The 23,098-nt window shown below is 52.3% G+C and overlaps 2 protein-coding genes and 1 pseudogene across 3 annotated transcripts; all 3 read right to left on the bottom strand.

The window, feature by feature from the left end:
• Positions 1-4,398: 4,398 nt before the first annotated feature.
• EPO (erythropoietin) lies at positions 4,399-6,146 on the bottom strand (the record flags this gene model as incomplete). The annotated part of the gene is made up of 5 exons (XM_082856836.1): positions 4,399-4,557; positions 4,707-4,886; positions 5,125-5,211; positions 5,442-5,581; positions 6,134-6,146. The coding sequence occupies 5 exons, from the start codon at positions 6,144-6,146 to the stop codon at positions 4,399-4,401; spliced, it is 579 nt and encodes a 192-aa protein (XP_082712962.1).
• A 9,220-nt stretch (positions 6,147-15,366) lies between these two features.
• Positions 15,367-16,458, bottom strand: POP7 (POP7 homolog, ribonuclease P/MRP subunit). The gene is made up of 2 exons (XM_082856917.1): positions 16,292-16,458; positions 15,367-16,054 (listed from the first exon to the last, which is right to left on the bottom strand). Exon 2 carries the CDS (start codon positions 16,042-16,044, stop codon positions 15,622-15,624), a length of 423 nt encoding a protein of 140 aa, XP_082713043.1. The 5' UTR covers positions 16,045-16,054; positions 16,292-16,458; the 3' UTR covers positions 15,367-15,621.
• Positions 16,459-20,059: 3,601 nt separating this feature from the next.
• Positions 20,060-20,985, bottom strand: LOC309972769 (small ribosomal subunit protein uS2-like; annotated as a pseudogene). The gene has a single exon. The product of its transcript is annotated as a small ribosomal subunit protein uS2-like (transcript).
• Between the last annotated feature and the right edge of the window lie 2,113 nt (positions 20,986-23,098).

The raw sequence follows: 23,098 nt of genomic DNA, 5'->3' as shown, positions 1-23,098 counted from the left end.
CAGGAAGCTGCAGCCAGTCCTGGCTTCCCTGTGTGTCCTTGGACACTTTGCTCATCTGCTCTGGGCTTCAGTTTCCTCATCTGTAAGATGGAGAGACCAGCACAGCTAAGGTTTTTTAAAAACCAGAAATTGTGTGTGTGTGGTATAATTTTTTTAATAACTCATTTTTTAGAATCGAAGAGGGAGTTTATAGACATTTGGGCATGACTCACGTAGGCTGGGAAACCATCCTGCTATCTGTTTTTCTGTTGCCAATAATCTTTTATAATGTCACAGTTTTATCATGGAATTTTAAGAGGAATGAGCCTTGACCAGCTGGAAATAATGTAGCTAACATTCAGCCTAGATGCCAGTGTCTGAGAGGCCTCATTTAGCTAACTCAGCTCTAGCAACAATCACCTACTGTGGGAGACCAGTAGACTGAGTAGTTCCAGGAGAATCCCAGGTGGCCTGGAGGCTGGGGTCAGGCGGATGCATTGGTCAGCCTGATGCTCAGGCCCAGGAAGACCGTTTGGGCCAGTGGTACCCAGAGCCAAGAGGCTGCAGTCGAGGTGGGAGCTGGCGCTGCAGGAGGCAGATGAGGTGGGCCCCAGTGCTGGGAGATTTGGTGGTGGGGAGGGTGATAGGCACTTTCTGCCTTTCCAGGGAGGAAGTGGGCACCGGGGGCAGGGGATGGAGCGGGAAAGAGCTGGTAGCAAGAAATGGATGGGACTCATGCCTCTCTGACTGAAGCTGTTTCCTCCCCTCTGTCCACTCCCTCTGCTTTCTCTTCTCCCCATGATCCTTGCTTCTAGTAGAAGAGGGACCCAGAGTCCAAGAGCCTGGCTCCTGGTCCTGACACGTCCTCTCAGTGTCTTACGACCTGGGCCAGACCCATTCATAATCTCTCCGGATCTCGGTTTCCTCCTCTGCAAAACGGGGCTCCTCTCCTGTCTCTGCCTTCCTCATGGGGTTAGGAGAGCAAATGTGAGACTGCCCGGGAAAGCACCTTGGAAATCGCAAAGCACTCTACAAACAGAATGCGTCTCCATGAAACAGTTATGTAACCCACTGACTCAGAACCGGGCTGAGCTGGCTCCTGTCCCACCCGGAAGTCAGAAGAGCTGGCTTGGTCACTTACCTGGAGGAACTTAGTTTTACTTTCCCTGTCTGACAAAAGAGGATGATGCCCTACTGTCCTCCTTTTTTCATGGAGTGATGGTGAGAATCAGAGCAGATCGTGTAAGTGCCAGAGATTAATATGTTGTTAATCATCGTAACAGTGGTGCAGAAGAAACTTTACACCCCTGGTCCGCACTTGAAGAACCTGGGAAATCTGGCAACGCCCTCCTTGCATATCTGTGTCTCTTCGCAGGGACTGTGGGTGTCACCAGGTTCTTCCCATCCAGGCCTCTCAGCGCCCCCTCCCCCTCAGGACTCAGTCACATGCCAAGCTGGCTCTGTCTACGCCTACATTCATGAGCACCTGTCTTTTTGCCACCAGGACTGCCCGCTCTAGGAGGACACTGGGCTGTGAGTGGCACAGACCGTCTTTCCAAGTTTCCTAGCATTTAGTGCAAAGGCTGGAACACGGTAGGCACTCCGTAAATGTGGAATAAAGTATTTTTTTAATATATTTCTTTTATTTACTAAATCAGAGTTTCTAAAACTGTTCCATCTGTCCTGTAAGATGTTCCACGAAAAAGAAAAGGACTCCTGTCTAAAAGTTCATGAAATAGGAAACCCTATTCCTTCCGTAGAGATTTATCAAGCACGCTAGCACACTAAAGTCTGTGAGAAGTTCTATAGTCGAAAAAGTGATTTAATTTTTCTGTTTAACATCTTTATTGCAGTATAATTGCTTTACTAAAGTATGTTTTAAAATTACATTCTTAACCTACTCGCCCATCACACCTGACCCAGGTCATATACTTCAGGTTCTGTTAACTCCTTTTTTTTTTTTTTTTTCTTTAATTGAAAGCAGTAAGAAGTCTGAAACGAAGTCGAGGAATAAGGTCAGGAGGAAAAAAGATCCAGGGGATGTTTAGGCAGCACATCAGGCTGAAAGGTGGACAGGACTTTGGGGTTATGAGTTCTAAATCTCAAGTTCAGGTCCCAGCTGTAACTTACTAGCTGGATTCCCTGGGCTTCAGGACAAGTCTCTTAGCTTCAGTTTTGCCAGCGAGAAAGAGAGATTCCTTCTTTCCTGATTCACAGCGCTGGAGCAAGAACCGGATGGCATGTGTGGAAATCATAACAGGAATTTTTATCGAAATGCACAAGGTCAGAGTCCTCAGGGTTCTATAGCTTGTAGATTACTCTAGCATTTCCCAAGAGGACCTGAAGAGGGCACTGTAGCCCAGAAGCAGGGTTGGCCAGAGTGAAAATTCGCCTTGGGTCCTGCCCTTGGCTGACTCCTCCCACCACAAGTTCACCCCTACCCTCTCACACACATCTACTTGGCAAATACCCTCCAACCCCCCAACCTGCCCATATTCTTCCTGCCGTAGATTGCAAAACATTCCCTGCTTTGTGCATATTTGCCGGGGTGCAGGCTGACTTCTCCGTTTTGTGATATAAGTGAAAGACCGATCCCCCCATCCATGTACGATAATGGCCAGGATCAGGGGTTCCCGCACAGTTCTGTGACAGCTTTTGCTATCTGCACAGGTCTCTCTTGGGCGTTACTTTGCAGCTGAAACATTATTTCTGGGAAGGAATTTGAAATTGATTGTCAGGGAAAAGGGTAAAATTAGAAGTAGGAATTCCCTGGCGGTCCAGTGGTTAAGACTCTGTGCTTCCACTGCAGAGGACACGAGTTAGATCCCTGGTTGGGGGACTAAGGTCCCGCATGCGGTGTGGCCAAAAAAAAAAAAAAAAGAAAGAAGCAAGTAGGGATCAAGTGTGGAGTTGGAGTGAGTTTGTCCCATGTCCCCCATCCCGGGGGAGCTGGGAGGGCTCATGTGGCAGAAATAAGAAGAAGAGGGAAGGGGCTGAGTGCTGGGAGGATGGGGGATCCTGTCATCTTGGCCTCAGGCAAGGTACTTTACTTCTTCATCTGTACCATGGGAATGACTGCAGTGCCATTCTCCCAGGGCTGTGTGAGGAGTAAAACGAGGTCATATAAGTGAACTACCTGCAGTAGCTCTGGGCAGAGCGATTGATCAACAAGATGGTTGTCTGGGAAGTTGGTTCCCACTGTACCCCACTCTACTACTGCCCCTTTGGCAAGTTTCAGGGTAGAGCATTCCTGGTAACCATCCCCAGGCAAGGAAAGTTCCACTGGATTTAGAGGGGGCTTGTGTGCTGAGATGGCAAAGGCCGGTGCTGGGGTTGTGGCATTAGAAGAAGCGGCCACAGAGAAGAGGGTCCAGCAGGGAGCACGGGCAGCTGCCGCCAGCCCCCAAAGGGGCCCCTCCTGCTGGCTCCTGTGTCCTTGCTGGCAGCCGAGGCTCACTAAAGACATCAGCCTGGGGACTTCCCTGGCGGTCCAGTGGTTAGGATTCCGTGCTCTCACTGCCGAGGCCCAGGTTCCATCCCTGGTTGGGGAACTAAGATCCCACAAGCCGTGCGATTCAGCCAAAAAAAAAAAAAAAAGACTTCTCCTGGGCCAGATGCCTACTGAGGACTAGCCTTGAATGGAGCCACGTTATTGACCAGCGCAGGCAGAGCTTGTGGCCTCAGGCCCAGTGGGGTCAACAGGTCAGACGGGCCATGCGAGGCAGCACGTAGGGCCCGGCCCCCTCCACCTCTGGTTTCCCGGACCTGCAGCCTGCTGCCAGGATGGGGGCAGAGCCAGGGAAGTAGGGGTCTCCCAGGAAAACAGAAAAGCCAAGAGCCAGGTTGCAGTTTCAGTTCTTGCCAGTGAGATTGAAAAATACACCAGACTTGGACCCAGTGAGAGCCAGGAGCCAGCCCCCATCCCATCTTCACGGCTCCCACCACCCTCCTTATCCAGCGGGCTCTGCTGTCACGGAGTCCCCATGAGACCCGGAGAATTCATGGCTTGCCCCCTAAATTCTCCAGTCCGTCCTGTCCCTGCTTGCTAGGTGCAAAAGGAATTATTTGCCCTCCAGCTTGTCCCAGCATCACGCAGCAGCACGGTTCTGCAAGGCACTGAGATGAGTATCAGTGTCTCCCCAGCATGGCGCTGTCCCCAAGTTTAAGTTGAACTCTCTGAATTCCTCCTGCTTTGGAGACTCAGGCTGACCCTGTGACATCCTTAGATCTGAGTTGAGCTCTGAACAGTTCCTCTAGCCCCTGAGATATCAATCACCGCTGGCCCTGGAGTGTCCGTGGGACAGTCTGGCGCTGAGCTGATGGCCCATCGACAGGGGTTGGGAGTGGAGGTGCAGAAGGCGTGGCACAGGCAGTGGTGGTGAGCGAGGTGGTGGACGTGCCCGGGGTGGGAGCGCCGGGTCACCTGTCCCCTCTCCTGCAGGCCTCCCCTGTGTACAGCGTCAGCTTTCCCCGCAGGAAATTGGAGTAGATTCGGAAAAGTTTGCACAAAGTATCAACAGTGAATGTTCGGAGCGGCGCTGCAGAGGAGGCTGCGTTTGGAAGGGGGACGGCTCCCTTCTGCCGAGGAGAGAACAGAAGGTTACCGGTGGGGACCCCGGCAAGAGAGGGAACTTGGGACAGAATTGCAGCAGGGATTCCTCGGCAGGGCCATTCTCCCATTTTACAGAAAGGGCAAACACAAGTGCGAGGGAAGGTCCTACACGTACCTGGGCTCCCAGTGCCCGAAGCAGGGAGGTGAGGCTTCGCAGGCCGCTGACAGCTTTGTCCACGTGCAGCTGCAGGGCCTCGGATGGCTGGGACGAGTTGGCCAACAGGGCCTGGCCCTGCAGGATGGCTTCTGAGAGCAGGGCCAGGCCCTGCCAGACTTCCACAGCCTGCTGCTGGACCTAAAGGGAGTGGAGACTCGGAGTTAGCTGGCCCAAGCCAGCCCCGCCCTCCTCCCTCTCGGCAGCCCCAAGCAAACAGTTTTGTTAAATGAATGAATGAACAAATGAATAAATGAATGAACATATTCCATTCAGCCCTCATCTTTGCTGCTCTGTTTCTTCTCTCTATCATTCTCCTTCCTGCCCTAGGAGGTTCCCAAAATGAGACTCCCCAAGAGGAAGGAAAAAATGAACTCACCTCCATCCTCTTCCAGGCATAGAAGTTAACCTTGGTGTCTGGGACAGTGATGTTCTCACTGAAGCTGCAGCCCTCAGCACAGCCCATCTGAAATGCACAAGCCTGGAGTCAGGGGCCCCAGGGGCTCCTGCTGGCTTCGCCCCTTACCTAGCTTCCAGGTGTGCACTGGGGACTACCACTCTTTTACTGGGGGCTCTGGCTCCCCGCTTCCACCCCTGAACCAAGTGCCAGGGGGGAGTCCAGGTTCCTGGATCTTGGGGGAGACCCTGGACCCCTGAGGGTGAGTTCTGTGGAAGGTCCTGGGGAGGGGGCCTCACCGTGGCATTTTCGGCCTCCCTGGCCTCCAGGATGTACCTCTCCAGGACTCGGCTGTCACAGATGAGGTGTGGGGGGGCGCCCAGGACTGGGAGGCCCAGAGGAAGCAGCAGCAAGGACAGCAGAAGCAGCAGAAGACATTCTAGGAGAGAGAGCCGGGCTGAGTGTGAGGCCGGGACTTGCAGGAGAAGGGGTGGTTTGGACCTGCACGTTCACCCATCCCGCTGCTCTGGCCCTGCGAGTCCTCCCGACCCGAACCTTGCGAGCGCTCAGGCTCTGCCTCCTTTGCCTTCATTCAATCCCGCGGCCGCGTGCACACCCCACCCCCCAGCTACCGGCATCCGCTTCTCCCGGCCAAACTTCAATCCCGGTGTGACAGAGGCTTCCCCTCTCGCAGATCCGAGTTGTTGCTCCCAGACCCAGGTATCAGCTCCCTCGGCACCCACGTAGCCGCCCCTCTTCTCCCTGGACCCCCAGTCCTCCATCGCGTCTCCAGCTCAGATTCCGACTTTCCCGGGGACTCCCCCAGCCCGGCCGGCAGGTGAAGGCTGCCCCACCCCCCTTGCCCTTCCGGGGTCCTTGGCAAGTCGCAGGTCCTTGAACCCGGCCACCCCGGGGCCAACAGCCCCAGCGGTAAATTCCTCCTCAAACAGGGGCCGGGCGGGCGGGCGCTCCCGCGGCCGGGAGTACTCACCGCGCACCCCCATCTCCGCGCCTCGCCCGGCCCCTCAGCGACCTGGGGCTCGGCGGGTGCCCGCGCCGGGGGCCCGCATCCCGGGAAGCTCGGCGGGGCAGAGCCACCCCGCCGCCCGAAGGAGGGGGCCGCCGTCCGGGGCGCCGAGCCGGGGTCGGGGCAGAGCGCGCAGGGCCCGGGGCCAGGGTCCGGAGGACGGCGCGGCGAGGCGGCCGGCCGGGGTTGGCCCGGGGACTGTTGGCCCGGGGAACTGCGGCGGCGGCCGGGGGTCGGGGCTGTTATCAGCTGTGTGCGTGCGTGTGGGGGGTTGGGGGGGGGCTGTGTGCGTGAGGGGTCGCGGGAGGGGGGGGGCGGAGGGGTCAGAGCCGGGGGCAGGACGCCTGGGTCGGGGGCTCGCCGGGGCGGGAGCCGAGCTGCCGCCCCGTCGTCGGACCCCAGGGTCCCGGGAGGGGCGGCTGGGTGCGCGCAGCGGGACGGGCAGAAGGCTGCGCTGCGAGAGCAGTGCCATTCTGGGAAAGGCTGGGGACCCCGACGTCCCCCCAGGGAAGGGGGCGTCCCAGTCTTGGGCGGGGACTCAGAGCTGGGGCTGTCTGGGTTCCTGCGAGGCAGCTAGGGCTGGAAGCCCGGAAGGTGCCTGCGGGGCAAGTCAGTGGCCTCCTTCTCACGATCCTAGTTCTTGTTCTAGAAACCAGTGTTCTTGTTGAGAAATTTAACGGGGCCGCACAAAGCAAGAAATCTGAGGGGGTCTTCTCCCCCACTCCTCACTTTTGAGGACCCTGAAAACCCAGAAATTGAACTTTTAGGTTAGTCTGCATGGTAAAATTCTTAGGAACTCTGAAATAGAGTGAACCCCCAGAGTGATGGCCCTTGGGATTTGCAGCTAAGCCTTTGTGGCTTCTAGGAAGCCCTGAGGCAGCGGGGGGGGGGGGGGTGCGGGGGGGCAGGAGTCCAAGGCTAGCTGGCTTATCAAACCTTGGAAAGTGGCCTGAGTCCCTGAGCCTCAGTGCTCTCACCTGTCAAATGGGCCTCATGAAAGCACCAGTCCCAGCTCATGCAGCTTTCATAATAGACAGGGAAGTCCTACAAATACCGGCGGTTATTTATACGTTCATTCACTCCCTCCCCAGTCCCATGATATTAGAGATACTTTATTCATGCGTTTAGTGCCTTCTTCGTGCAAGACAATTGACTAAGAACTTTTCAGGACAAAAAGGTGTTTTGAGCCCTAAGTCCTGCCTCCTGGCGTTTGTAGTTTACAATAGAGATAAGGTGGGGACACGGAACTGTGCACGAGGACTGGAGTGTGCAGATCCGAGCTGTGAGAGTTTGGAAGAGGGGGAGCTCACCTCTAGCTGGGAAATCAAGGAAGATTTGATGCAGGAGGTGACAACAAGCTCAGCCTTGAAGGGTGGGTAAGATTTCAATGGGAAAAGATGTGAGGTGGGTGCAGAAGCCGGTCCAGCCAAGTGCTTGGTGGGTCAGGTGTGTTGGGGTGAAAGGTGGGGTGGGGGAGGGAGAGGTGGAGATCAGACTAGGGTGGCGGTTAGGGAGAGGTCAGGTTGTGAAGGGCCTTGAATGCCCCTCTGAAGAATTTGGAGTTTGTTTGGAAAGATGGGAAGTATTCATTCATTCATTCAAGAAATATACATATAAGAGTACCTACTCTTGGCCAGAGACCTGGGGATAGAGCAGTGAATGAAACAGACAAGAATGCCTGCCCTGGTGGAGCTGACATTCTAGTGGAGAGATGGATGATAAACACAGAGAATGAATAAAAGATAGAGGCGCTCCAATGGCTAAAAGAACTAAAAAGGCCCAGGAGTGTTGGAGGAGGTGGCAATTTTTGATGAAGCAGGCAGGGATGCCTGCTGAGAGGTGACAGAGGTGAGGGAGGGAGATAAGGGGTGGGGGGAGGAGCCTGATCAAAGAGGGGTTCAGAAAGATGAATGCGAGGGGTGGGGAGGCAGAGGCTCGTGGGAACTAACGAGGGCCCGAGCCGCTCCCCTGCCCTCCGCTCACTGCGAGCCTGCTCTCGGGGTCCTCCCCGAACCTGGTGTGCAGCTGCTGTGGCTCTGCACACCTCACTACGTCCTCTGGTCCCCGTTTCCTCCTCAGCACCCAGGCAGCCTCCCAGCCCCACTTGGCCCTCAGAGCCCAGCTCTGGGACAAGATCCCAGCTGTGGGACAAGCACACGCACACTCACGTCCACACACGTCCACACATGCGTTCTGTCCCGACCCACAACACACCCCCCAGCCTCTGCTCTCTGGGTCCCCTGACTCCTGCGTCACTGCCCTGACCTGACCATGGAGAGGGGCCGGGGACAGATCGGGGGTGGGGGGGAGTAGACACAGCCGGAGGAGAGGAGGAGCCGTTCAGGCTGTGGGACCTGCTTCTGCCCTCACACCAGCTTGTCAGAGGTCCCCAGGCCCCTGCCTTCGAGAAAGGGAGATGGGCCCTGAGCACCCAGCCCCTAGCTGCTGGGGCCTGCTGGACGGGGGTGATGCTGGCTCATCCGCTGGGGCTTTGGGAGAGAGAACTGCGATTGCAGCCTGGGAGAGAGGGCAGAGTAGAGGATCTCAGCCCACCCTGCACCCAATCCCTAAGCTGTAGTAATCCTACCAAGAGGGCAGAGGCTGGTTTAGGAGCCAACTTCAACCCAGGTGCTTGTGGATACTGCCCAGTAGGGTCCATCCATCCAGCCTTGACACCAGGGGCCCCTGAGGAGCAGGAAGCTACCCAGGGCTCTCCCTCCGATGCCCACCACCCCCCTGCCAGTGCCCCCTCCATCTGCCTGTTTGTATTTCTCTGACAGGGGGCTGGACCAGTGCCAGGACCACCGCGGAGGGTCTCCGCACCATCCCCTCCAGTTATCCCCAGCCCTGCCACTAGAGTAACTTTCCCACTGAATAGCTCGTTCGTGGCATTCCCCCAGAGCAGGAGCCTGCAGTGGCTCCCGGTTGCCTCTGAACTAAGACCCTCTGTGCTCTGCCATCCACCCACCTTTCCAGCCTGTTCTCCCACTTTGCTCACTCCCACTCTCCTGCATCACGTGAGTTCAGTTAGATGGTTTGCTGCTTCCTGCCCTTCGCTCACTATGTGCCTTCCACCTGGATCACCCTCCCCCTCCCACTATGGCTCTCAAAAGCCCAAACCCAAGCATTACCTCCTCTATGAAGCCTTCCCTGATACCCCAGCAGGAAGCTGTCTCCCTGCTCTGGGCTGCCATCCTTTATGTACACGTCTTAGGCCTCTCCTGACCGGGCCACCATATACAGCTGTCACGGTTGAGCACTGCACAACTCCAGGGGGCGCCATTCATATCGACCCTGATGAGAATGGTACTCTCTGGAGTCATGCAGCACAGGTGCTCTGTTAACCGGAGGAGAGAGCAAAGGACAGTGTAGGCAGGTGTTGTTCACCTGCGTGGCACTGGGCACCCAGCATGTTGCCTGTTTATGGGCTTCCCTCAAGTGTGGTTTGCATTGTGTGGTCCCTCCACTCCAGACACCTCAGCCAGAGAATGGGAGACCTAGAGGGAGGAAGTGAGCTCCTCATCCTCTGAATGCTTGCTGGAGCCATGCCTGGACAACCTAGCTCTGGGTTCGTGGGGGCCTCAGAGGCCTCCATCTACTTCCTGAGCAGGCAGCCCCCCGAGGCGGGGTCTGAACCAGAGGATGGCGGGGGTGGAGGCAGGCTCTGTTCCATGGAGTCTTCCTGGCAGCCAATTCAGACTGAAAATCCAAGAAGCAAATTTACAGCCCCCTGAGCTGTCGCAGACCCCCAGGCAGCACGAAGTCCCAGCTGCCTGGAGTCGTGTTGGGGACGAGGGGGGCCTCTGGACTTCTCCTCCCTCCTCCTTTCCAAGCAGTGGCTTCTCAGCTGGGCTCGGGAGTTCAGCCAGCAGCCCAAAAGACCTTCTGTGCTGGGAAGTGAGGTGGCCGGGACCTTGGAGGGTGCGGTGGGGGAGGGCTTCCTGGCGCTTGGGGAACTGGGAAGGGAGTGAGGACTTGGAGAAGGGATTCCTGCCAGACAGCAAAAGGAAGTCCTGTGCGAAGGTCACTTTGGAGAAACTGAGGGAAGTTCTGCTTACTTGGCCACAGAGTAGCCAGTAGAACCAGACACCCGGGTGTCTGTTCTCAGCGAGCAGCTCTGTGGCTTCAGCAGGCTAATCGGGCTCGTCTGGCAAACAAGGGAGCCCAGATTGGAGGCCTGAGCTGTGCCACTAGCACCTGACGTGGACAAGTGACTTTACGTCTGAGCCTGGGGATGGTAAAAAACTCTAGTAATCGCTTGCCAGGGCTGTCGTGTGATTATGTAATGCCCGGCACAGGGTAATCAATGAATGCTAGCAATTATCACGGCGCCCTCTGCTTTACTGTGGCTGCTACCTGGCTTTGGAGGCCTGGAGACCGAATCTGCAGCATATTCGTCAGCCCTCCTCCGGCGTCCTCCACTGTTCCCTCTGGGGAGCTGGGCATGGGTTCATGACACCTTATCTCCGGTGTTGTACCTTTACCAAACAACTCACTGGTAAAGGTCATGGGGATAGTGGGGTGCGGATGGAGGTACCGCCGGGTGTACACATCCACTGCTCTTTGCAGAAACTTGCCACTGAACAAAACTGAGTGAAATGGCATCACTGTGGGAGCTGGGGGGTGGCGGGGGTGAAGACACAGATATCAAGACAAGTCTCACACTTAGTTTATTCAAAGCCTGGGGCCAAACAGGGGTTTCTTGTCCCATTAACATGGGTCTCCTCCCAAGGGAGGCCCGGAGAAGTCCCAAGGACGTTGGACTGAATGAGGCCTGAAGCATTACCAGGCCAGCTTCCTTGGTTACTTGTCTCTTGCCTCTCCTCCAGTGCTTGAGTCCTTGAAGGAGGGCGCCCAAAGCACCAAGACCTCCACCTTGGGATCCAGAAACACTTCCCCAGGTTAGGTTTCTATGAAGTGTCAACCCCATCTTAGGATCTCTTGCTCACAAGTATGGCTGGATATTCCCAAGCTCCTTCCCATGGCACCCATCCTTTATCAGAAGACAGAGCTGCTAAGTTGGTCAGAGTAGCTTTCCTGTCCATGCAAAAATAAAACTAGAAAATCCTAACTTAAAACACTACTGGCCATATCAACGAGAGTAATGTCTTTCTCCCATTTAAGATCTTTGCAGGGGTGCAGTCGTGAACACAAAAGTTTCATTTTGTTAACATGGGGCTTAAGGATTTTGCATGAACTCTATTTTTTTAAATTTTATTTATTTAATTTTTGGCTGCGTTGGGTCTTCGTTGCTGCACGCGGGCTTTTCTCTGGTTGTGGCGAGTGGGGGCTACTCTTCGTTGCTGCGCGCGGGCTTCTCATTGCGGTGGCTTCTCTTGTTGAGGAGTATGGGCTCCAAGCACGCGGGCTTCAGTAGCTGTGGCACGCGGGGTCAGTAGTTGTGGCTTGCGGGCTCTAGAGCGCAGGCTCAGTAGTTGTGGCACACGGGCTTAGCTGCTCCGTGGCATGTGGGATCTTCCCAGACCAGGTCTCAAACCCAAGTCCCCTGCATTGGCAGGCGGGTTCTTAACCACTGCGCCACCAGGGAAGCCCTGCGTGAACTCTTTAGGCTCTTCCTACTTGGAGGAACATAGGCCAAGATCTACTCAAGGTAGTTTATAGAAGCCTTAGACATACTCTTAAACCTCCAAGTTTAGCAAATATTTTCCCAAATTGTTCATGGCTCACTGATAACCAATGAGTTACGAGAACCTATTGCTTGACAGAGGCATCCTCCGATCTGTATATAAGCAAGACCTTCTGTTCATGTCTTATTTCATCAACCAGCAAGTAATTTTAGTACTTTCAGGAAAGTATATTTTTCTTGCAGCAAACGAGATTCATAGACTCTGAGCTGGAAGGGACCTAGGACATCCCATGAAGGTGAACTTCCACCCTCTGCTTGCACACTTCCAGTGAAAGATATTTGGTGTTTCTAAGGGAGCAGAGACTTGTTATAGGGTAGCCAATAACAAGCTGTCCTCCTGTGCATGCATACATCCAGCCATTCATCTGTCAGATATTTATTAGTTACTGGATTGCACAACGGAATCGCTGCTTCTCCTTGAAGTCGTCTCAGCAGTTTGATAAGGAACTCCCCTGATCACCCCACCTAGGGAACAGACCAAAGGAACAGGCTTTGTAAAAAAAAAAAAAAATAACGTTTTCCTGTTACAAAAACAATACAGGATCATTGACCAACTAGAAAATATGGCTAAACCAAAACACATCAATTAAAAAGCACCCATAATGTCATTAGGAAGATGGAGTCATAAGTGGTCATTTTCACAGACTTCTCTCTTGGTGGGATAACATTTGCCTCACCCCCAAATCCGTGTAGCGGGATATCTCTTCCCTAAGGAACTACATTTGACACATGCCTCTAGTCCAACTTCCCTATAGGCTCCAGGGTTTGTTCCCCGAACTCCTGACCAAGCACTGGGAACTCACCTAGGATCATCCGCCCATCCAAAACAGTTCATGTGCTCTGAGGGCCTCCCTTCTTCCCTGCCACGCGTGCCACAAAAGTAAAAGCCGACAGGACTAATAACCCAGCCTTGTAAACCAAACACACACAAATCACCTTCCTTCCCCTCTCCCCACCCCCATGAAGAGGCTCAAACCATTCCTTAGCAAAATGGCTCAAGCTAACAATAGTAGCCCTTACTATTTTTTGAGCCCTTACTATGCTAGGACAACTCCAAGCACCACGTAAATGATTTGTCTTTTTAAATCTGTCCTTTTTCCTATTAGTTTTTAGAGAACCAGGAGTTTATACCTCTCCAGGCAGACCTGGCGCCTAACACAGATTCCATACAACCAGTGCATGCTCAATAATACCACGGATGACGAGAAAAGGTCTACACTCACCTCCAAGACGAGCATTTCCAATCTGGCCTCTGGGGATCTGTTTTTGAAGTAGGAGGTCATTTCGCACTCTCTGTGGGCTCCATAGTGGTTGAGCAAAAGGGAGGGAAACTGCACCTGGACACGCCTTCTACCCCCATCACCTCCCAAGCTGTGATGGAAGACACTTCAGAGAACCAAAGAGGGAGGGAAGCAGAGGCCGGCACTGGCCTCCCTGCAGAGGGAATGCAGAGCTCCCTGCCCGGTCCACCACGCATGAACTCCAACAGATGCGGGAGCTTTCCCCACGCCCCCTACCTGCCCTCACACCCCTTCTTCCTTCGGTGGCAATGACTAGGGGCTGTTTCCGCAGACCTGCCACTGAGGGAAGCCCCACTGGCAAGCAGTGAGAGAACTCGGAGTAGAAACAACAAACAAATAAGCTGGGAGACGTAGCTGCCAAAACAAACCAAATGCAAAAGGGCTGCTGCCACCACCTCTGCTGGGCCCAGGCCAGGAGCAGAGAGCGGAGCACATACGTGCAGGGACACACACAGTTCCCTCCAGCTCCCTGCCGGCTCCCCACTCCGTTACTGGGGGCTCCTGGACAAGGGAGTCTTGCAGTCAAGGCTGATAGGGAGGGACTTCGCTGGCAGCGCAGTGGTTAAGAATCCGGCTGCCAATGCAGGGAACACGGGTCCGAGCCCTGGTACGGGAAGATCCCACATGCCGCAGAGCCCGTGCACCACAACTACTGAGCCTGTGCTCTAAAGCCAGCAACCCACAACTACTGAGCCCGCGAGCCACAACTACTGAAGCCCGTGCACCCAGAGCCCGTGCTCCGCAACAAGAGAAGCCACAGCAATGAGAAGCCCGCGCACCGCAACGAAGAGTAGCCCCCACTCGCCGCAACTAGAGAAAGCCCGCGCAGCTACTTTCTAGCTGCCCGAGTGACCCTCCAGTCCCAGAACACACCCTGCTTGTTCATGAATCCCCTTTGTGCACGCTGATCCCTCTGTCTGATATGCCCTCTCCCCTCTCTTCTGCCTGGCAAGCTCCTCTTCATCCTTCAAAACCCAGGTCAAAAGATGGAACCATCTGAGACCTCACCAGGAAGTTAGCCATTTCCTTCTCCACACTTCTGTATCGTGGCTATTCTTACTTCTTACGTAACACATCTTACTCATTTCACAAAAAATGGGTATATCCACCTTCCCAACTAAGTGGTGAACTCCTTGAAGGCAGGGGCCATTTCACACCCATCTTTGTATCCCCAGGGCCCAGCCCAGGCCTCGGCTTACAGTAGGCACTCAGCATGTATTTAGTTGTTAGAATGAAGCTAGTCCTTCTGTAAGGAGTTCACTTTCCTGAGTGGCTGGCAGTCACTTCCGCAGCATGAATCCCTCGTCAACAGGAATACTCAAGCCAGAGGGAGAGGTTTTGTTAAACAAGGAGGCTAATTTTCAGAACCCCAAACCAAACTGCCTTCCAAATTCTGTTACTAACGTTTAGATCAAAGGCTTTCAAACTCCTGTGACCTCGCCCAACAGTAAAACTGATGTCATAACTAGCACGTATGTGTCTATATACACATCTATAACTGAAAGTGTCAACAAAATATTATCATTGAAGTTGTACTTTTTTTTTACTTGCTTTTTAAAAGCCTTTGACCCAGTAAATTGATTTCAAGACCCACATATCGGTCACCACCCACTTTGATAAAAATTGCTTTAGGTGACTTGTTTGATAAACATGAAAAATCAGCTCCTCCTACAAATATCCCAACAAAAAAGTACTTATGACCTGTGTGCCCAGTAATTCAAAGGAAAGGCAATCCTTTCCTGCTTAGAACAGCCCAGCCACAAGGGTCTGAAGGGCTCTGGACCATAGCTGTTTAGAACAATTTGGGCCCCACAGGACCAGGAATCAAATGAAGCAGTGTCTCAGTCCCTACCACAGGCTGACACAAAGGAGGCCCCCATCTTTGTTTGCCCTCTTCACCCTTAAACCCTCACCCTTCCTGTGCCTGGGAACCGCCAGCAGAGAACCTGATGCTTTCCTAGCATACAACTACACCCCAGCTGCACTCCAGCGGGTGAGAGTATATACTTTATCTGCCCTACCTTCTTCTGTGAGGATGAAATATTTTAAAGCAAACATTGGAATTGTCAGGCTTCTGCACTGTACTGAAGTTGGTTTTAGGTTGCAGTGTCCGTAGTACAATTTATGCTTTCTGTGACGGCAGGAAACACTGGGGTGCCCCTACTGTACCTAAATCCTTGTAAAGTTCTTTCCTACTCTCCTTTCCAGAATTTACACAGGGGAGAGGCAGTGCAGCGTGGTGGCAGGGCACCAACACAACTTGACACTTTTTATTGTATACGACAATGGTTACAGACCACAAAGGTTCAGGAGGCCCCACTGCTTGGGCCCAACAAAAGACAGTATTTGCCCTCTCAATTCAGAGTCCTCTGGGCTGCGAGGGGACAGGCTTTTTCCTACATGGCTCTGGAAGAAGGTCCAGGACAGTACTCAGTCCAAGAAGAGCCACATCTGAGCCTAGCTGTACGGGGGTGGGCGGATAAGGTGGGCCAGCCTCATCTCAATCACTTGGGTGTGACCCTGAAGACACGGATGTGGATGGCCGAGTTGTTGCGGATCCGGGTCAGCGGCTCTCGCGTATCAATCTCTGGTTCCAGTTCATCGACAAGCTCCACGGTGGAGGTATTGGCAGCCACCTGCAAGGACCCGAAGCTGCCAGCCTGCAGCTGTAGGGCAATGTTGATGGCGCGGTTGATGGCCAGGCCCAAGCCGTGGATGTAGATCTCACTGCATGCGTTCTGACCCCGAGCCCCTCCATCCAGCAGTTTCTGGCAGCGGGCCAGCTGGGCCTTGAAGTCAGTCTTCATGTTGACATAAATGTCATTGGGCCTCCGGGGCAGGCGGTGGGGGAGCCGCTTCCGCAGGGTGTACTCCCCCGGGTCCAGCTCAGCCTCGACGGCTCCGCGGGGCTCTCGGTTTTCGGCCATGCTGTGAGCCCTGGCACGAGGAAGAGACGAGATCAGCCAGGGGTGACGAGCGACCAACGCTTCCTTTCCCACCCCGTTTCCTGCCCAAAGGGTGAAGCCGGGAGAAGGCGCACTCGACGCCTCTATTCCCTTCCACTCACCTCAAGCTCCCGCATCTCCCCCACCCCCAGTTCCTACTCATTCATCACATCGCCCCCAACCTCCAGGCCCCTCCACCGCCCCCTTTCCCCAGCTCTTCCGCGCCTACTCTCTCCGGTCCACAGTGTTCTCCACGCGCCGCGGCCCGCTCCCCTGCCAGGGCACTCAAGCGTTACGCCGACCGGCCGGAATATAGGGCGCTTCTCGCGACCCCCAGGCCCCAAGAAGGAAAGGTGAACACCGCCGGAGCGCTCGAGCGCTAGAACCCAGCCGGCTCCTGGCTCCTGGCTCCTGAAAAGGGTGCCGAGTGCGCACGCGCGCTCGGCCCCTGCAGCCAAGCCCGCGGGATCCACGAATCGCCTTCCTGGCCTCCGTTCTCCCGCCCCTTTCCTGAGAGCTCGCAAAACCGCGCGATGTGTTTGAGTAACGCGAGGCTTCCGGGGGTGATGGGATCTACCACGTGTACGCCTCCCAGGCGGGGCGCAGAGGCAGGAGGCGTGTACCAAGTCGGAGCTGGGGAGGGTCTGGGAAGGGGAGGTCAGCTTTCCTGGGCCAATCCGAGTCCCCGGTTCGCGGAGGTGTCCCGAAGGGGAGAGGAGAGGAGGCTATTGTAGGGGCGTGGAGGATTTGGGGGTAAGGGTCTTCCAAAGATAGCAGGGAGGGCAGCGAGTTCCGTAGAACGTGATCGCGAAGGGGTCTGAAGTCAAGTCTGCCCTCTCGCGTCCATCGCAGTTCTTCGGGTCAGAGGAGGTGTGGCAGAGTTGGCAGAACTGACCTCCCGCCCAAGGTTCCTGTTGCCCAAAGACTGAGGGCGGGTAACGAGTGGCGAGGCCCGGCCCTTGGCGGAGGACAGCTCTCCGGGACTCCTCTGCAGTTCACGGGGACCCGTCCTTCTTCCCTGCGTCTGGCAGGGCTGACCTCCCCCTCCCTGGGGACGCGAGCTATGAACCGCAGGTCCAGCCTTCACAGCTCCCCTGGGCCCCCCTGACCCACTCGCACCCCTCCACCACCCCCACCCGCCGCCAGCTCTTCGGTCACTGCCCAACACCTGGGAGTACGGACGTGCGCCCCCTGGCGGGAAAGTGCAGGGCAACACCTGGGGGTTGGTGGCTCCCCAAGACCAGTGGGAAGGGGCTTTCTGCCCAGATTGGTTTAGCTTCTGTAGAGTTCCATTTGGAAATGAGTTAGACCTGCAGTGAGGACCTCAGTTCCCTCATCACTCAAATGGGGATGAGAATTCCTGTCTTGCTACTGAGTTGCAAAACTCAATATAACCTTACAAACTGTAAGCCTACACGTTAGCTTTTTTTTTAATTAAAAACAATTTATTTATTTGGCCCTGCTGGGTCTTAGTTGTGGCATGCGGGCTTTTAGTTGCAGCATGTGGGATCTAGTTCCCTGACCGGGGATGGAACCCGGGTGCCCTGCATTGGGAGCGAGGAGTCTTAACCACTGGACCACCAGGGACGTCCCTGAGCTGGCATTTTTATGCACACCGCCCCCCCACCCCCACCCCAGACCTCTCTCTAGTTGCCTGGGGTAGAGTCTGACCCCATTTGACTGGAGGTTGGAAAGAGGCCAGGCTCCTGAGAACTTCTCTCCCAGCACCACTTAAATCCTGTGGTTCTTTCAGCTTCAGATTCTTACAAGTTTGGGGGGTTATTTGGGGTTGAAGAGGAAATGCTGGCTACAACCTTACTCCATCTCAGAAGTGGCATCTGAACAGAGTTTTGATGGACAAACAGGAATTCTTCAGGGAAGCAAGGAGTATTCTGGAAACACTGAACAGTATTTTTAAAAGAATGGAAGCATAACCTAAGCTTCCACCTCAAGGAACTAGAAAAAGTAAGGCCAAAGGGAGAAGATGGGAGGAAATAATAAAGAGCAAATATAAATGAAACTGAACACAGAAAAACAATAAAGAAATTCAAACCAGAAGCTGGTTCTTTGAAAAAGTCAATAAAATTGACCTCTAGCAAGACTGACAAAAAAGAGAGAACAAGAAAAAGAAGACTCAAATTATGATTATCAGAAATGAAAGAGGGGATAGCACTAAAGATCCCATAAACATTGAATTATACTTGGAGAACAACACAAACAACTCTACACACATAAATTTCACAGCTTAGATAAAATGGACCAGCTCCTAGAAAACAAACTACCAAACTAACCCAAGATGAAATAGATCATCTGAATAACTCTGTAACTATTAAGGTAATTAAATTCATAGTTAAAAAAAAATTTAGAACAAGAAATATCTAGGCCCACATGGTTTTACTGGTGAATTCTACCACGCACACAAAAAAAGGAAGTAACACAAATTCTACACAATCTCTTCCAGAAAACAGAAGAGGAAGGTACATTTCCTAATTAATTTTATGAGGCCAAAACCAGACAAAGATAATACAAAAGAAGAAAAATCACAGATGGATACCTCTCATGAACAACACAAAAAATCTTCAACAAAATGTTAGCAAACTGAATCCAGCAGTATATAGAGAATGATATACCACAACCAAGTAAAGTTGATTCCAAAGATGCAGGACTGGTTCAGTGTAAGAAAACCAAACAGTATTATCTACCATATTAACAAGTTAAAGAAAAAAACACATACGATCATGTCAATTGATACAGAAAAACCACTTAACATAATTTAGTGCCCACTTATGATAAGAGCTCTTAGCAAAAAGAGAATGGAAGGAACTTCCTCAACCTGGTAAACAGCATCTACAAAAAAACTACAGCTTCCCATCATACTTAATAGTGTAAGACTGGACACCTTTCTCTTAAAATCAAGAACAAGGAAAGGATGTCGTCTCTCACCACTCTCATTGTTGGAAGTCCCAGCCAGTGCAATAAGGCAAAGAAAAGATTGTAAAGGAAGAAAAAAAAACTGTCTCTATTTGCAGATGACATGATTGTGTATACATAAAAAGTCCCAAGGAATCTAAAAAAAACATATAATTAATAAATTAGCTTATTAGCAAGTTTGCAGGATACAAGATTAACATACAAAAATCACTTGTAGGGCTTCCCTGGTGGCGCAGTGGTTAAGAATCCGCCTGCCAATGCAAGGGACACGGGTTCGAGCCCTGGTCCAGAAAGATCCCACATGCCACGGAGCAACTAAGGCTGTGCGCCACAACTATTGAGCCTGTGCTCTAGAGCCTGCGAGCCACAACTACTGAAGCTTGTGTGCCTAGAGCCCGTGCTCCGCAACAGAAGACACCATTGAGAAGCCCGCACACCACAACGAAGAGGAGCCCCCGCGCACTGCAACTAGAGGAAGCCCGTGCGCAGCAACGAAGACCCAAGGCAGCCAAAAAAAAAAAAAAAGTTAAAAAAATCAATTGTATTTCTATGTACTGGCAATAAACAGCTGGAAACCAAAATTTAAAATCATTTACAATCACTCCAGAGAGAGAGGGGAAGGGGGAGGAGGAAAGGAGGGGGAGCGAAAAATATTTAAGTATAAATGTAACAAAACATGTACAAACTCTGCTTAAAACTACAAAATGCTAATCAAAGATCTAAATTAATGGAGAGATATACTGTGTCCACGTATTGGAATATTCAACATAGTATAGATGTCAATTCTCTCCAAATTTAATGCAATTCCTATGAAAATCCCAGCAAGAAGTTTTGTAGATGTAAATAAGTTTATTGTAAAATTTATATGGCAAGGCAAGAGAAGTTAAAGCAATTCTGAAAAACAAAAAGTTGGAATCACACCACCTGATTTTAAGACTTACTTTGTAAACACAGTATCAAGACAGTGTGATATCTGCCAAGGGACAGACACAAAAATCAATAAAATGGAATAGAGAACCTGGAAATAGATTCACACAAGTACAGCCAGCTGATTTTTTTTTTTTTTTTAAGAAACTGTTTATTTTCCATCAACCTATTTCCATTTTAAGAGTTTGTGGAAGAACTGCTTAAGACCACTCAGTGCTTGTTCCTACCCACTCAGCGGCCTGAGCAGTGGGAGCTGCAGACCAGTGTTCAGTGGCAGGTTGAGCACTCCAGCCTCCAGTGGGGAACTGTTGAAGAGGCACGGGGACACCTGCACACCTTCGGACCAGTCCACCACCTGGACTGGTAGCAGTGAACTCAGGAGCTGGAGCAATCCATTCACCCTGAAATTCCTCCTTGGTCACAGCCTTCTCAGCTGCTGCCTGCTCATCCTTTTCAATCTCTCCAGGATCTCTGTAGAAGTAAAGATCAGGCATGACCTCCCATGGGTGTTCACGGGAGATGGTGCCACGCATGCGCAGAACTTCCCCGGCAAGCATCCACCACATCAGACCCACTGGGAAGGAGTGAGCTCCCTTGTTGTTGCATGGGATGGCAATGTCCACATTATCGCAGAGGAGAGTCTGCGTTACACAGAGCAATGGTAGACAGGTTAACGTAAGAGGCCTCTGGGAGAGGCAGGTGGTCAGCCCTGGGATCAGTAACCACCGGAAGTCTTGGCTCCCGGAAGGCTGCCTGGATCTGGTTAGTGAAGGTTCCAGGAGTGAAGCGGCCAGCAATAGGAGTGGATCCAGTGGCAGCAGCAAACTTCAGCCCAGCTCGCTGGCCAGTATTCCTGGAGGATATGACACTGACATCAGCTGGGTTTTCAATGGCAACAGTGGCATGAGCTGCCAACAGAAGCTTCTCCCAGGTTCTCTTCAGATTTATTATGTAGATGTCATCAGTTTTCCTTTTGTAGGTGTACTGTTCCACTTGGAAGCCAAGGTTGGTGCCACCTAAGTGGGTTCCTGCTGCAAGGAATTTGAGGACATCCTCCTCCTTCATTTGCAGGATATCAAAGGCTCTGGAAATTGTGAAAGTTTCCCTTTAAGTTACGATGGGAGTCCAGAACAACGCCGTATGGACCCCTGTCTGGCTGGCGCGGAAGAGCCAGCCAGCTGATTTTTGGCAAAGGTGCAAAAGCAGCTGAATGGGGAAAGAATGAGTCTTTTCAGCAAGTGGTGCTAAAACAACTGAATAAATAGGCAAAGAACTGAACCTCAGCCCTATGCAAAAAATTAACACAAAATGGATGGTAGATCTAAACATAAAATGGAAAATTATAAAACTTTTAGAAGAAATATAGGAAAAAAGTCTTCATGACATAGGGTCAGGTAAAGAGTTCTTAGATACAACTCCAAAGGCACGATCCATTAAAGAAAAAAATTGAGGACTTCCCTGGTGGCACAGTGGTTGGGAGTCCACCTGCTAGTGCAGGGGACATGGGTTCGAGCCCTGGTCCGGGAGGATCCCACATGCCGTGGAGCAGCTGAGCCCGTGTGCCATGGCTGCTGAGCCTGCGCTCTAGAGCCTGTGAGCCACAGCTGCTGAGCCCACGTGCCACAACTACTGGGGCCCGGCGTGCCTGAAGCCCGTGCTCCACAGCATGGGAGGCCACTGCAATGAGAGGCCCGCACACTGCAGCGAAGAGTGGCCCCCGTTCGCCACAACTGGAGAAAGCCCATGCACAGCAACGAAGACCCAATGCAGCCAAAAATAAATAAATAAATATGTGAAAAGTAATATATGGTTTAAAAAAAATTGATAAATTGTACTTCATCAAAATTAAAAACTTTTATTCTGTGAAAGACCACCCAGCCACGGACTGCGAGAAAATACCTGCAAATCACATATCCAACAATGGACTTGTATCCAGAGTAAAGAACTCTCTAAATTCAAGCGTTAGAAAACAACTCAATTACGGACTTCCCTGGTGGTCCAGAGGCTAAGACTCCGTGCTCCCAATGCAGTGGGCCCGGGGTTCCATCCCTGGTCAGGGAACTAGATCCCACATGCTGCAACTAAGAGTTCGCATGCTCCAACTGAAAGATCCCGCATGCCACAACGAAGATCCCGAGTGCTGCAACTAAGACCTGGCGCAGCCGAAAAAAACAAAACCAAACAAACAAAAATAGAAAATGGGCAAAAGTCTTGAACAGAGGGTTCTTTAGCAAAGAGGGTATAAGGATGACAAATAAGCCCATAAGATGTTCAACACAGCCATTATGGAAATGCAAATTAAAACCATGATGAGATGCCACTGCCCACCTATTAGAATGTCTAAAATTAAAAATTTTGACAATACTAAGTGTTTAGGAGAATGCAGAGAAACTGGATCTCTCATACACTGTTTGTGGGAATTTTCAATGGTCCAGCCACTCCGGAAAATAGTTCAGCAGCTTCTTCTAAAATTAAACATACACTCACCATATGACCCAGCAAGAGCACACATGGGAATTTACAAACTCGTACACAAATGTCCACAGCAGTGTTTGTAATAGCAGTGTTTGTAAAAGCCCCAGACAGGAAACAACCCTTGTGTCTTTCAATGGGTGACTGGTTAAAGTGTGGTACATCCCTACCATGGACTGCTACTCAGCAATAAAAGTTGGATCAAGGAGACCCATTAGGCTGCTGGAAGACTACGTACATCCTAGAACAATACTGTGCTGAGCAGCTCAGAGTTTACTGTGGAAGGCAAACAAGATGAGCAAGACAGTGCAACCGCTGCTCAGCATGGAGCATGGATAGGGTTCAGTGGACCCTCAAGGAGGTGCAGCCAATATGACCTTGGGGGGATGCAAGATGTTCCACAGGACGCAATGGCTAAGGTGAGGCAGTAACGTCTAGCAGCTGGGCTCAGATCCTGTGCAGTACCTCCTGTTACAATGGAGAGGTCTGGGAGGTCTGAGCCCTGGGAGATAGGGAAGTAGGAGGGAACCAGCAAAGGATTCAGAAGGAACAGCTGATGAGGTAGGAGGAAAACCAAGGGGTGCGGTGACCTGGAGGCCAGGTGAAGAAAGCATTTCTTGGAGGAGGTAGTGGCCAGCTGTGTCATATGCTGTTGGTAGGCCACAGGAGGTAACAAACCAGTGGATTTAGCAATGTGGTGATTTTG

The sequence above is a fragment of the Leucopleurus acutus genome, assembly GCF_964270905.1.
Source record: "Leucopleurus acutus genome assembly, chromosome: 16".
Lineage (NCBI taxonomy): Eukaryota > Metazoa > Chordata > Mammalia > Artiodactyla > Delphinidae > Leucopleurus > Leucopleurus acutus.
This window is presented reverse-complemented; position numbering and strand designations above follow the sequence as displayed.

Coding starts and splice junctions, on each gene's coding strand:
- POP7 (XM_082856917.1), bottom strand. CDS start 16,044: ATGGCCGAAAACCGAGAGCCCCGCGGAGCCGTCGAGGCTGAGCTGGAC.